This window comes from Acomys minous, assembly GCF_964271855.1.
Source record: "Acomys minous genome assembly, chromosome: 6".
Lineage (NCBI taxonomy): Eukaryota > Metazoa > Chordata > Mammalia > Rodentia > Muridae > Acomys > Acomys minous.
The window spans coordinates 18,342,221-18,357,802 of NC_140487.1; the positions used below are offsets into that span (position 1 = coordinate 18,342,221).

The 15,582-nt window shown below is 38.9% G+C and overlaps 1 protein-coding gene across 1 annotated transcript in view; it reads left to right on the forward strand.

Moving 5' to 3' along the window:
• Positions 1-15,582, forward strand: part of COL28A1 (collagen type XXVIII alpha 1 chain) — a 156,968-nt gene that overhangs the window by 50,149 nt on the left and 91,237 nt on the right. The window contains exons 14-16 of the mRNA XM_084786801.1: positions 4,791-4,859; positions 8,096-8,164; positions 13,582-13,650. Coding sequence (XP_084642927.1) covers positions 4,791-4,859; positions 8,096-8,164; positions 13,582-13,650 — 207 coding nt within the window. The remainder of the gene's footprint in view (positions 1-4,790; positions 4,860-8,095; positions 8,165-13,581; positions 13,651-15,582) is intronic.

Below are 15,582 nucleotides of genomic sequence, written 5' to 3' on the forward strand. Positions count from 1 at the left end.
AATTATTAAGAAGTAGCAAGAACATTGGAAAAGATTCTGCTGAAATCGCTTTGTTTTTGCCTTTTTGCTGGATCCTTTCTATCATCTAAGATTTAGAACTACTCTTGGGACCACAGTACTGTAAGTGTGCTGACAGCCATGGTAACATTTGAGCTCCAATGCCTATCCCTGAACTGCTAGCCCTGGTCTCTGTGTAATCACCACTGGTGTGGCGCTTATCCGGTAAATGTAACTGACTCGTGAACAGTAAATTGGCCAAAAGTCTCAGGGCAATTGCTTTGTGTGTGCAAGGTTATTCAGAGTACTTTCAATAAAAACTAAGTTCTGAAGTAGAACTCCAATTACTTTGAGGTTAAAAATAAAGTAGATGACACTGTTTGAAGATAATGGCTGATTTTTACTATGTATTGGCACACTTATCTTTAATGCTTGGTTTTATTAAGGGAAGTAATACTATGAATATAATGAGCAATCATATTTTACTTCATTGTTAATGTCCCCATAAAGCTCTTCACTGATGATACTGTACTAATTAGTTTTGTGCATTTTACATATATTTGGTAAAAGCCAAATAGGTTTGTCGTGGTTGTAATTGCTTCTCATGGCTTTTACAAAAGGCAGAGTATTTAATGGAAGCCTTTTTGTCTTTAAAGGGGAACAACAGTTCTGAGGGTCTAGTAGCTCAGTTGGTAGAGTTCTCACCTGGCACGCAGGAGGCTCTGGGTTCAATTCCCAGCACTGTATGAACCCACTGTGGTGCGGTAGCTCATATTGTATCTCAGGACTAAGGAGGTAAAGGTAGGAAGATCAGGAGTTCAAGGCCGTTATTGGCTATTAAAAAATAAAAATGAAACATAACCATTTGCAACTAAAAATGGCCTCATAAAATGATAGTTTGCAGGGCCTAGTAAACTGAGAGCATCATTTATCTAGTTCAAGTACCTTCTATTTCTCTTCTCTGGTTAATAACCATTTTCCTTCATGTCCACTTAGCTGAAGGACTGGAGAGCGTACTGATAGTTTAGAACATGACTCCAGTGTGTGGTGATTAAGCCTTGGATCACTGGTTTTTAAATCACCTAACTGTGTGCCCGTGAGCATTAGCTCTGTCCTCAGGGCTGGGAATGCACCGTTTCTTACTGTGCTAATGTTCTTGCTTTCACCTTAGCTAACATGTTCTAGAAATGCAGAGGGGGAGGGAAAGAGGACGTGTTTTTGTTCTGCTCAGCATGTCCCTCTCCACACTGTTCAATGTAAGCCAATCTCCCAGAGGCTCGATTTTGTACAGATTTGTAGAGAAGGGCAGGTGCAGCAGTTGTGGAATTCAAAACCACTTCTTTTACTCAACCCTAGCAAAGATGTATTTGGTGACTAATAGTTAGGATAGAGTTAAGCATTAGAAAGAATAAATTATTTAAGCTCAGAAATGTTAATATGTAGTACCACTTTCTGTTGGCATCTCAAGCCAAAAGCCACTGTAATCAGCTTTTAACTATCACAAAAGACTATTTACTACTTGAGACCAGGAGTGTGTCTGTCTGTCATTCTTAGATCCAGCACAGTTCCTTTTACCTAGTGAGTATTTGATGTATCAGGCTATGCTCTGTTGCTGTGATAAAACACCATTACTAAAGGGACATGGTGGTAGTTGGGGGGTATTTCCGCTTGCAGGTTACAGTCTATCATTGAGGGAAACAATAATGTGAGCTCAAGCTCACACCTAGAGGCAGGAACCGAAGCAGTGGTCATAGAGAGAAAGCTGCTTACTGGCTTGCTCTCCATGTCTTGTTCAGAATGCTTTCTTGTACAACTTAGGACCACCTGCCCAGGGTGTCACCACCCATAGTGTGCAAGACCCACTCATATCAAGAATTAATCAAGAAAAAAAACACGCCCCGCAGACATGCCCACAGTCCAATCTGATGGAAGCAATCCCTAGTTGAAGTTTCTCTCCATAAGTGACTCTAAGTTGTATCAAGCTGATGAAAATGAATTAGCATAATTAACCCCTAATCAACTTTACACACAAATGTCACTATAAATCTCTGTAGTGAAGACCTAAGACTTAAAAGGGTTATGGAGAGATCCTGAGGCCTGGTGCCATGGGGCAGGCTTGGAGTTCCTGAAGAGGTTAGGAGTCTATTGGTAAGAGTATAGCCTCAGTTGCTATGGAAACCTTGGGCGTGAAGGCCCATGGAAAGAAGCTGAGGCTTGGCACTGGGTGGCAGGGTAAGAGTCCCTGAAGAGGCCTGGAAAGGACATCAGTGAAGGTGAAGCCTCAGCTGCAGTGGAGACCCCAGCGTACTGGAGATGACAGAACAGTAGGATGATGACCAAAGATGGTAACAGGTGTGGCGTGGAGCTGCCCTGACGCTAAGAGACAGCTATGTGTGCTATGGCAGCAAAGCTGGAGCAGTGGGACTGCCCAAGGCCCTTGGAGCCCAGAAGATCATGAGTGAGTTACAAATGTCAGACATTGATATACAGGATTTGAATTATACTGCTGAACTTGGGTTTCCTGTGATCTGGTTGTAATGGTGCTCTAGTTATTCCTTTTTAGAATAAAAAAAAGTATGTAACTTATTTTGGATTTTAGAAGAGTCCACAGTTAAAAGATTTTTAGAATTTTAAGGAGAACTTGGATTTTTTTTTAGGTGTTGAAAATTATAAAGACTTGGAATTTTAATCTTTGAGGCTGTTTTGCATTGCGATATTAACATGGCCTCTTAAAAACAAATAGTAAAGGCAAGGTTAATAATGATGTGTTTGTGTGCCACGTAGACAAGGGATCAGTAGTGCTGCTTAATTTTTGTCTACCTGACACAAGCTGCAGTCATCTAGGAAAAGGAACCTCAAAATTAAGGAACTTTCCCCACTGAATTGGCCTGTGTGTATGTTGTAGGTGTTAATTGATGTCAGAGTGCTCAAACCACTGTGGGCAGTACCATTCCTACATAGGTAGGTTTAATCTGTATAAGAAAGGAAAAAGAGAAGCAAACAAACAAACAAGCCAGTAAGCACCATAGTTCCTGCTTTCAGGTTCCTGCCTTAAGCTGACATCATAGCTTTCCTTGATAATGGACCGTAATTTGCAAGCCAAGCTCCCCTCTAAATTGCTTTGTTAATGACATTTTATCACACCAATAGAGAAACAAACTAATACATTTGGCAAATGTTTATTGAATGAATGAGTGAACTCAAATACAGCCATTTCCCTTATTTAATGTAATTCTGGTTTTTGTTTGTTAAATCATTATGGAAGAGTAAGTTGTTAATGATGTTATTGTTAAATTGTGTGATATTAACATGGCTCTTCTTAGTTTGAAATCTAGTTTTTATGTTCATACTAATTTTTTTCTCTAATTAATTGCTCATCCATTAAACTTTTGATTAAAGTTTTGGAGTTTAAAGCTAGGTTTCCCATAAGCATTCCAATTCAAATTGAATTCCACATTAGCCTTTTCTTTTGCTTTTAATTAAGTCTTTCCTAAGTAGGCTACGCATAAATAACAAAGACCAATGTTTAAAATATGAGATATTAAGAAAAAACCAACAAAAAAATTCAAGACTGGGATAAAGTTAGCATTTTTGTTTGTTTGTTTTTGAGATAGGGTCTCAACCTAGCACTAGCTATGTAGACCAGGCTGCCTTGAACTCACAGGTATCTTCCTTCCTCAGCCCCCCAAGCGCTAGGATTAAGGGCAAGTGTCACTGCACACAGCTTGTTGGTTGTTTTCTTACCTGTGAATGCATCACATACACCATTCTAAGTACTGCCCTGTTACTACTCTACCGTAGAAAGCATTTCTAAAGCTATTGGCATGTGTGCTGAAGATCTGAGCTCAAAGCCTCATGACTGCCCACCTATTACCTTACCCCATTGGCCATCTCCTCAGTGCCTAAATCTAGGAATATTTTGATACTTATTTACTTACTGTATATGGTTTTTTTTTGACTGCATGTATATCTGTGTACCACATGTGTGCGTGATGTTCAAGGAGGCCAGGAGAGGGCAGTGGACATTGGAATTACAGACAGTTGTACGGTGCCATGTTGATGCTGGGAATCAAACCAGGTCCTATGGAAGAGAAGCTAGTTGTCTTAATCTCTGACCATCTCTCCAGTCCCCAAACAAAAAGTTTTAAAGATCAAAAAGTTTCCCTCCAAGCTTGGCAGTGGTGGCACATGCCTTTAATCCCAGCACTTGGGAGACAGATGCAGGTGGATCCCTGTGAGTTTGAGGGTGTTCTGGTCTACAGAGAGAGTTCCAGGTCAGCCTAGGCTACACAGAAAAACCCTACCTAAAGCAAAAACAACAACTAATTTCTCTCCTCTTGAAAATAAAAAAGGAATAGAAAAGGAGGAAAAAATTGAACACAATTTAAGCTATTTTCTCTTTTAGTTAGAGTGAGGGTCAGGAGTTGCCTTGTGAATTGCCCACAGGCTCCAAAGCCCACACACTGCAAACACAGCAATGCACATCTGTAACCCCAGCACTGTTGAGGAGGACATGGATGAACCCCGAGGCTCACTGAGTAGCCCTCACAGACAAAAACAATCAGTTCTAATTTGAAGACAGCTAGAAGCTCTTTTGCCATTCAGAGAAAAGGACTATTGAATTCAGTGAGAATGCTTTTCTTTACAGGTCCTCACAGCTCATCCATATGGATTGTTCTACAAGGGACCTTACTAGAAATGGAGTGGGGGCTGAGTCTGTGGGAACTGAAGTTAACCACTCTCTTCTTTTTCCTCCCGTCTTCTCACCTCCCATTCTCCCCTTCCCTAACCAGGGTCCCCGTGGTCCGGAGGGAGCACTAGGAGAGAGGGGTCCACCAGGAGAAGGATTTCCAGGACCAAAGGTAACAAAAGCCTCTGAAACATTGGAAAAGGTGCTTTGTCTCACATGGCCATGAAGTATAAATTGTTAGAAGCTCAGTTTCCTCCTGGCCGTTTTCACTCTATTGAGTAAAAGAATGTACACTTTTCCCTGTAACATGAAAGCACACAGGCATGAAATGTATAATTATAAAGTAAGTAATCAGCAGATTTGCACTTTCATTTAATTACTGTATATTAATTAGAAAATTATCTTAGTGTATAGGCACTAAAGCTACATACAATTTTTTTTTTTTTGGTTCAAAAGTTAAATTACTGAGTTCAGCTATGGCAGCTCTTGGCTTACAGCTTTGTTTTACTAAATACATATGAGAAAGCAAGTCTGACACCCCAGTTTTAATAGTATTGCCATCAACATTGTAAGAAAAATAACTTTATCACAAAGAACAAGACATTCTGAAAGACCTGCCTTTGACCTGGAGTTGGGAAATGGCCTTCCCACTGCTGCTTGTACCCCATGCGTTGGCAGTTCTTTCCATAAAGGCCCAAAATAGCAGGTACTTCAGGCTTTATGAGCCATTGATAACTGTTTCAATGACCCAGCTCTGTTGTAGTCTGAAAATAGCCACAAACAATGTATAAACGATGGCTTGTGGTTGACCAATAAAACCATATTGACAAAAGTAGACAGTGAGGTCTGGTTAGTGGTTTATGGTTGGCCAACCCCTGGTCTTCAGTCTACAGTATAACTGCCAGAAGCCACATAGGAAATAGTTTTCTAAGGCACTTTGGGCCCTAGCCACAAAATTTCAGAATAGGACATACACTTGAATTCTGTTTTATTTCTAAAGTCTTTCTCTGAAACATACATGTTGATGTACACACACAGTCCTGAGAGCTACATGCTGCTCTCCAACTGTCTAAGACCCTGTATAGGTGTCATATGCTGCTCTCCAGGTGTCTAAGATGCTGTACAAGTGTCATTCTTTCAAACCACTGAGCTCTGAGATCTGAGCTCTAGGCATCTCATTCTTATATCTTTCTACCATGATCAACATTTGGTACCCATGAGAAGCCCACATTTTAAGAAGGGAAAGCAGTTAGCTAAAGTAATAGACACTAAATTGTGAATGACTGCTCAGTTTATTTTATAATCTGTCCTTGTTAAATTTGTTATAAAACGAAAAAAAAATTATCTTAAACAATGTGACCTTACAAATAAAATCTTTAACTATCCAAAGAATCACTCTTAAAAATACATACCAAACGTTATTATAAATATTATATTTCAAAAAGTTGCAATATGTAGTTTCTTAAATATTTTGGCACCTAGTAGATTTCTATTTATTTTAACCTAAGCAACCTAAAAAATTAAGATTGCGTAGCCAGATTTTCTTTATATCTCTGCATGTTAAAGTGGTGTGTGTGTGTGTGTGTGTGTGTGTATGTGTGTGTGTGTGTGTGTGTGTGTGTGTGTGTGTGTGTGTAAGAGAGAGAGAGAGAGAGAGAGAGAGAGAGAGAGAGAGAGAGAGAGAGATGTTAAATACTAAAATACCAGAAAGTACAGTATTCCAGGGCTTGCCTCAATGACATACCCAACATATTTTAACATAATACAAATTTTTTTACATAGTGGGGGCCTAGAGAGATGGCTTAGCAATTAAGAGTATTAACTGCTCTTCTAGAGGACCCAAGTTTGATTCCCAGCACTTGCATGGTCGCTCATGACCACATGTAATTTCATCTCTAGGGGATCTGATGCCCTCTTCTGGCCTCTGATGGGATCGGGCATGCATATGGTACACAGACATGTGTGCAGGCAAATCTTCCAAACACATAAAATTATATGTGATACTCTCTAGAATATAATAACCCAATAGCACTGTATTGGCTCCCAGCTTATTAAGGAAATGACAGTGGTACTTTAGGATTAAGTATACATGACCACATTCTGGGTAACAATTAGAACACTTTATTCTCTCACCAGGGAAACTAATGGGAGTTTTCTATAGGTAGCTAATTTGCAATGATGTAGGAAATAAGTAGTTAAATTATGATGTTTTGGTTTTATTTCTGTTTCTGTGATAAAATATCTTGACAAGAAGCCACTTAAAGTAAAAGGTTTATTTAGCTCAGAATTTCAGGTTGCAGTCCATCATTGCAGCAAAATAAAAGCAACAGGAGCTTGAGAGAGCTGGTCACACACATCTGCAATCAAGAAGAAGAGAGAATGCATGCACGCTCGCTCAATTGCTCGCTTGTGTATGCTCAGTTCTATTTCTTCATTCTTACGTAATTAAGAACCCTCTCTTAGGGAATGGTGCTACCCACAGTGGGCTGTATCTTCCCACACTGACAAACTGACTTAAGGCCTCCACAGACACATCCACAGACCAATCAATCCAATGTAGACAATCTTTGGAGACTCTTCCCAGTTGATCGTACATTGTGTCAAATTGAGAATTAAATTATGGGTCACATATGGCTATGGAGAGGAATGTAATCATAGTTCACTGTTTCTTAGGAAACCTTTGTTTTGACTCATAGTTTCAATAAGTTCATTAACTGAATGTCATTTCTGATTGAGTCATGTGATATTGTAGCTTATTCAAGATTTTTCAGGAATCTTATAAACTTAAATTTTCAAGAAATTTTTATAGACTCAGACACAAAGCACTGAATCAGTAATGCAATTCTAGCAAGTATTAGTTTATAGGAGATATGAATTTTCCTTAGCACCATAGATTCATTTTCATCACTAGTAAAGAAAAGAGGCATGCTGTCATTGGTCACATTACATGACTGATGGAGTCTCTAATGAGATTGGAATTTAGCTCTTTTCCAGCTTGAGTGGTGGTGTATTCATGAATTTTGAGGATAGACTTATTCCTGTTTAAATGTTGAAACTAATCTTTTCTCTGAGTTGTAAGTCTCAATGTCAGAATTACTCATTTGGAATAAGCAGTAAGTTTGGATGCTTGATTTAAAAAAATAATTTGGAGCTGGAGAGATGGCTCAGTGGTTAAGAACTCCACCTGCTCTTCCAGAGGTCCTGAGTTCAATTCCCAGCAACCACATGGTGGCTCACAACCATCTATAATGTGATCTGATGCCCTCTTCTGCAGATAAAGCACTCATGTACAATAAATAAATAAATCTTTACAAAAATTTGGATCATAATTCTCAATAAGTATAATGTAAACTCTTTTTAAAGTCTTATTTTTCTTTGGGTACTGATACCTTTGCGATTTGCTTTTAGGGTGAAAAGGGTTCTGAAGGACCAATTGGCCCACAAGGTTTGCAAGGACTGTCAATCAAAGGGGATAAGGTATTGAATATAAAGTATATAATGGGAGCCATTATAAAATAAAATTACTTTTGACATTGCTCTTTATTCATGTACAGTTTGAGTTGCATATAATATGACAACCATCCCACACAGATCTAGGTAATTATAAACTAGCAGTTGTGAGGTATTTTACTATGCAGGGTGAATTATGATGTGGAAATTCACATTATTTATATTTCAAATAATTCCTTACCTATTTCAGTTTCAACTGTCAATGCATTCTGTCAGCAACAATACATCTTTGAAACAAGATATTAGCAAAAGACACTTGTTGGTAAAGAAAACAACTGTTGAAAGTATATTCGTCGAGGGAAGAAAAGGAAGGAGAAATGATGCAGTCGCATTATGATCTTAAAAATTAAAAAAGCACATTGACTATAATCTATTATATGATTATTTATCTATGTATCCATCATTAGATTCTCACTCAAAATTATCACCTTTAAATGGGGCTAGAGTACGGGAATTGTTTAAGAATATAGTTGCTGTCCTTTAGTTGTTAGGTAAAGGTTATTGGTTCATTGGAATAAGGGAGACGCATGCTGGTGGGAGCCATTAGCAGCTCAGGACCAAGCGTTACACAGACACTGGGCTTGTGTTGGGTGGTTTGGAGACCACTCACAAAAGCACAAGCTGGTGTTGTAGTAGATGCTTTCAGGGAACGGAGGTAACTTTATGATTGAGCATTTTAATGAGTCTCCTCTAGAAATTATAGAAAAATGGACCCTGGATGAGTAATAACTGGTTGAAAAACAATAGAAGCACCCAGTTTTAGACAACATAAATTTTACATACTATCTGACCATTTCTTGAGATTTGAACAGTATTAATTTGCCTCTACTCAGACCTGATGACAGAGTGTTCTTGTTTCTCTTTTGGTCCATAGAATTATCTGGGGTTTGTGGTCTGTGAACTCCTGTTCAGCCCTATAGCTTCACTGCCAGATCCTAGTGAGGAGTAGAATTAAAGATGGTGATAGAAGCTACTAGAATCTGATCAGGCCCTAAAGAGTAATGGGAAGTGAAAGCTTCTAGAGGAAAGAGATATATGCTATATGGTTGATATATATATATATATATATATATATATATATATATGTATATATATATGTATATATATTCATGAATACACACACACAAATTAAAAGAAGAGGTTATGAATTATAAAGGGATTAGAGGATACAAGAGCAGTCAGAGTGGAAAGAATGTGGGATAGAAATGACATAAATACAATAGTCATGTATGAAGCTCTCAGAGAATAATAAAATAAATGTTAAAAGTGCTGTAGGCAAAAACTAGTCACCTCATATCAATTATGAGTTATTTATCTGTCAACTTCTAAGCATACAATTATATTATTTGTATTATAATAACAACTGTTATTATCTCAAGTATCGAACTTCAATCATGTGTGAGATATTCTCTTCGGACTAATTAGCAAAAATAATGATAGAGTGTCAGGCAAATTTTAAGTCTAATATAATTCTTGGTTCAAATTGCTCAGCTCCAGGTGTAACAGCATCTGCAAAATACTTCAGAAATGCATGAGGTGTTCTTTCTTTGGAGCTATGAGAACATGAAGGTCGCAAGCTCAGAGAATTAGCCTTCCAAGTGTGGCTATGACATGGCATTTGTACTTTCACATCTGGTGGTCATATGAAAAAAAAAACCCTTGAAATACCTGGGCACTGTCACATAGAAAAGCTTTAATTTGCTGTTCTGTTACAAAGCCAACTCTGTCCCCTCTCTCTTTACTGGTCTTTTCTCTTTTCCTATTATTTTAAGTAAAACATGAGGTTCAGAAACTTTGGTGTGTGGTTCAGGTGACAATGTAATACTCCCATTAAGTGCTCACTAATATATAATTTGTTAAAAAAATAAAGAAGTCCTCATGACACAGATATTTACTGGTTAATTTTATTTAATAAAATTTTAGTTGTTATACTTGTAGCATAAAGACATTTTCATATATATGTATACATATATATATATATATATATATATATATATATGCATATTCCTCTTCCCACAATGCTACTCTCTCCCTTCCAGTAGTTGCCTGAATTCTCACAGATAGTTGTGTTTCCATTTTCAAGTCACATGGGCATACAGGATTTTATGTAACACATAAGATCTAGGCACATGAATGAGAGAAAATATACAATATTTGTCTTTTTAAGACTACCTTAATTCTTTTGGTATCATTCTCTTCAGTTGTATCCACTTAAAGTACTTACTTGTTTATTAATTACTCCATGTGGTGGTCAGAGAACACCTTTGTGGACTTGGTTCTCCCTTCCTTCCACCTTTACATTGGTTCCAGGGATCAGACTCAGCCTTTAGCCAATGCGCCATCTTGCTGGCCTAGTTGCTTCCATTTGTTTGTTTGTTTTTTTAAAGTGGAGAACTGGAGAGATGAATCAGCTGTTAAAAGCTAGACTCACAGCAAAAAAAAAATTTTTTTGATTTGTTTTTGGTTTTGCAAATGATATAACTTTATTCTTTATGGCTGAAGGAGTTGTGTTGCATTATGTATATGCATCACATTTTCCTTCCCCATTTCTGTGTTGTTAAACATCTAAACTGGCTTTGTAACTTAGCTGTCATGAGTACTGCTAGCTAGAATAAGCATTGATGACAGCACAGACGTTTAATTGTAAACTCTGCAGAAAGGCGGCCTTTGCTTTCTTTATTGACAATTTGCAGATTATTGGTTTGGTGTTGGGTGCTGGAGTCAGCAGGCTTGAGGCTGACTGCTGCCATCTGACATGTACCGTGCTACGGGACATGGTGGGGGTTCTTGAAGGTCATCTGGGAGGTGGAGACACAGCAAGGAGTTATAAAGATGATTGAACTAGACAAGGCATGAAACCGACCTAGTACAGGGCCCCTAGAGAAGAAGAGAGCAAGTTCTAAATCAGGACAGTCTCTCTCTGAATCAAAACTGGACAAATTGTTATTCTAGAGGATGTATTGACACATGTTGAACATACTTTCACTTTTTATAAAACCTGATCCAATTATATGATTTTTAACAATAAACAACTATCCCAAGTTGCCTGCCTATGTTTTTAAACCAAATGTTATGAGCACCTAGTCATTTACCTTTTACCTATGGCTGTTTTCATGCCACTAAAGCAACAACTTTCAGTTACAAAACAGACTTTATGTTGCCTGTTAGGCCAAATGATTCATTATCTAATTTTATAAGAAAAGATATGCCAACTGGACCTGGAGATGCAGGCCTGTAATTCCAGCTACTCTGGAGGCTTAGGCAGGGATATCACAAGTTCAAGGTCTGACTTGGACCAAGGAGTAAATTCAAGTTTAATGAAAGCAACTTCAAGAGCTTGTCTATCAAAATAAAAGGCATCTCAGGAATAGAGAGCTTGCCTCACATGAATGAGGCCTTAAATTCAATAACGAATTCTCTGCCAAAAAACCATTTGCTCCCCCTGATGTAGTCTAAATGTAGTTGCCCTTAAAGTAGACACAAGCTTGCTTTTCTCTTCTGCTCAATAGATTAGTTTTCAGTAGGTGTACTTGACCTAATTGTAGCACTCACTGACCCCTCCCCCTTTGAAACACTCTCTTTACATGGTCTCTCTGGATGTTCATCTTAGTCCACTTTGCAGCCCTCTGTCTGACCTCTAAAGACTGGAGTTCTCGGAGGGCTTGCCTCTGCCCTTCTCTGTCTCTTGGTAACACCACCCAGGCATGGTACTAATTGTTGCCTTTGTTTTGAGGGCCTCAAATGGAAATCCTTAGCCCAATCTCTCCCATTTAGTGCCTTCATTAGATGTCAGTTTCAGGCTCCCCAGATTTAACCAGGCTGGGACTGAGCTCCAGGTATCACCCCCACCTCCAGCCTTGCTTCTTTATGTTCTCTTTCTCAGTAAGTGGTAGCTCTCCTACGTTATAAACCTTGGAGATTCATCCCAGTCTATAGCAAATTCTGTTATCTCTACTTCATAAGCAGCCTAGGGCCCACTCCTGCTGGCCCATACCACACCATCTCCCATGCCACACCATCTCTCATGGAGTCCTTCCAAGCCATCCATTCTCCTGCAGGAAACTGATCTCTAGTTTCTATCTCTCTCATAGGAGATCCAGGGTCCGTATCACCGTGTCAGTCCCTGTAGGTACTCTGCCCGGCGCACTGCCAGACTTCTCTGACATCATTGGCTTAAGTTGTCTTCATTGACAGGCACACCACCCAAGCTGTCTCTTTTCCTGTTTCCTGTTCAGTCAGTCATCATCCTTCTACTAGCTGTATGTTCTGACTGGAATCCTTCCCTCATATTTCGATCTTCCTTTTAACAACAAGGCCATCCCGTCCAGCATTTCAATAGTTAATCTGCCTCCCTTGCTTAGAATTTTTTCTAAGCACAGACCACCATTCAAAATAGTATGTTTTTTTTTTTTTACCTGTTCTTTCTCATTCTGTTCTGTAAGCTCTACTGAGGATGGAAATTTGGGGGTGTGTTGATCCATGTTTCCTATGTTTGAACTATGCTTGGAACAGTTCCTGGCACACAATGAGAACGCAAGAGAATTTTATAGAAAGATTTGTAGAATAACGGTCAATACTGTTTTCCTCACACACATAGACATTTCTTGGAGATAGGGTCTCACTGTGTAGTCCTGGATGGCCTAGAACTTGCTATGTAGAGCAGACTGGCATCCAACTCACAGAGATCCGCCTGCCTCAGTTTCCTGAGTGGCAGGACTAAAGGAGTGTGACACCACACCTGCCTTCACTGGTTTTCTTGGAGAAGTTTCAATTCTTTTGTTTTGTTGCCTTTCATACCTTAATTTTTGATATATCACTGGAAAATTTTAAGAAATACTTTTCTCCAATTTATCTTTCAAATGTTATTTTTCTCACATTTTATTAATCTTAAACATTTAAATATTAGCTATACTCCATAAGGAAAGATTTGAGTCTCTATAATTACTTTAGATGATTTGGGTTGTGAGAGAAATGGCTAAAGAACACAATCTGATACAAATTCTAGGTTGTCTTTATGTACTCAGGAAAAAAAATATATATATCACAACAATTAATAAAAAGGTGGTCATGATTAGAAAGAGAGCATGAAGGGGTATGTGGGAGGGATTTCAGGGCAGAGAGGAAAGGAGTAAATGATGTACTTATATTATAATCTCAAAAAACTAAAATAGATAATAAAATTTCACCAAAGATAGCCAATTTAGATGAAACAATGAGTATACCGCTAACCGTTTTGGTAAATTTGGACTATACATTGTTAAAGGGAATAAAAGATTGTATATTTCCCATGTTGAATTTGTTAAAAGTATAAAGATAGGCTTTAAGCTAGGCCAATTCCAGATTATCATGTGTGAATGAACGTTTGTCTACTCATATTTTGACAGGGGGATTCGGGCCCTGTGGGACCCCAGGGACCAGCAGGTATTCCTGGCATCGGAAGTCAAGGAGAGCAGGTGGGTAGTGCGTGCTCCTTCTCCCTTGGCACGCAACATTCATCCAAGCCCTTGCACTCAGGCCAGGCCTGCAAGCACCTCTGTTCCCTTGGCAATTGAATTCCAATGGAGTTCAAGTACAGAATAATGCCGGGAAGGATAAAATTGTATCGTGAGGATATTATAACTTTAGGATGTTCAGAGGTTTAAAAAAAATTATGTGTTTCTTGGTGCTATGCCTTCCGATATTAAGACCTTATTAATAGGTAAGTGTTCTGGTATAATATTTTACATTTGTAGCCTCCCTCCCTTTGAGAGAGAAGTATTTTCTTACCTGCTGGCTTCTGTGTGCCTTCCTCTTTAAAGTGACCACATTCTCAGCCCCAATGCCAGCAGAGGAGCATTTCACAAGCCCTAACCATTCACCTACGTAAACATAGTATTGGGATTTAAATAAGCACCAGAATCAAAGGTGACCACTTAACATAAAGACCTTCTTCCCAAAGACAGTGTCCCAAGGGTATCCTAAGGCATGGCAGCTGAGGAGCCTCACAGCTCTGAGAGGAGGCCTTCTCAACAGAGACGTTGCCGCTTCCAAGGAGGCTTGCCGCAAACCCTGGGGAGCTGGACGCAGCGCATGGTGGGATTTGTTTGTAAAGGATGTGGGGGCAGAAGGCTGTCTATACGCTCAGAGTCGGAACTGCTTCTAAAATCTTCTGGTATTCAGGGAAGCTGGAGAACTGGCCAAATGTAAATGGTGTGAGAGCTGGATATTAACATTAGCTACCATTGTTCACCGTTGGCTTTTAGCTGTGCAGTCTCATTTAATCAAAGCCTCCAGAAAATACAGGCTTATTGCCCTGGTTAGAAAGTGGCAAGCACACTTGATTAAAATTTGTGGCTATGGTTTGAATTGCTATGCTATGTTGCCTGGAGAATGCATAATACTTTCTTGACCTCTAGTGATAAGGGAAGAAAAAGGTTTTGAATGTGAGGTCATTCCAAATCTCATCGTTGACCTCTAACGATAAGTTTATTCCTAAGAATTCTTTATCGCTATTACTGCATACTTTGTTGTCCCAAGCAACACTAAGGTTGGCAACTACTCCTGTTCCCACTTGCTCACCCTTGGCAGAGTTCCCAGTCTAATGCGCTGGGAGGATTAAGGTGCAGAAGACATTAAGGTCGTTCTGTAAATAAGTATCGAGGTAATAATTAAGACCTGGGCATTCTGGCTACCGATGGTCCCAGATTGACTCTCAAGACTGTAGTTTGTCTGCTGGGCCCTGCAGGGTTACCTTCCTGTCCTAGGATCCTGGCTGCACTGTTACATTCCTGGTGTCTGTGGTTTGTTGGGGCTGAGATACAAATCTGGGACCGACAATGAGGTTCAAAGACAGAGCAATCTGTCCAGATGGTCTGTGGATTCTGGACCTCCCACCTGTGGCTTCCGGGCTTCCTGTTTCCTTTGAATGTCAGTTCTTGATGGAGATTGTTACTCATAGTTGAATTTTTTTTTTAATTTTTCTGATTTGTATGCCCTTTTTTTTATTACAAAAGAAAAAAGTCTTAAAGGCAAAATGTCTTTATGGGGTTGACACTTAAAGGAGAGTAAACAGAAGGTGGTGTTTGCAAATTTCTCTGCACAAGGATAAAAATTATTTACTCTTTTAAGAGAAATGGCATAAACGGTACTTAAACTTAATCTCTGTTTAAGCACTCAGGTCTGTTCTTAACCTTAAGCTAGCATGCTCTTGTGCTCATAATTTCTCCATGACTTGCTTAGAAATATATTTCTCCACTCATCTATTTATGAGGAAATTGTTTTTAGCAACTCACAGACAAAATGTCCTTCAAACAGTCTGTGGATGTCATTAAACGTTTAGATACTTTATCATCGCAGATATTTTACAGAATAAGATAGAATACAAGTAACCATATACAGATATATAG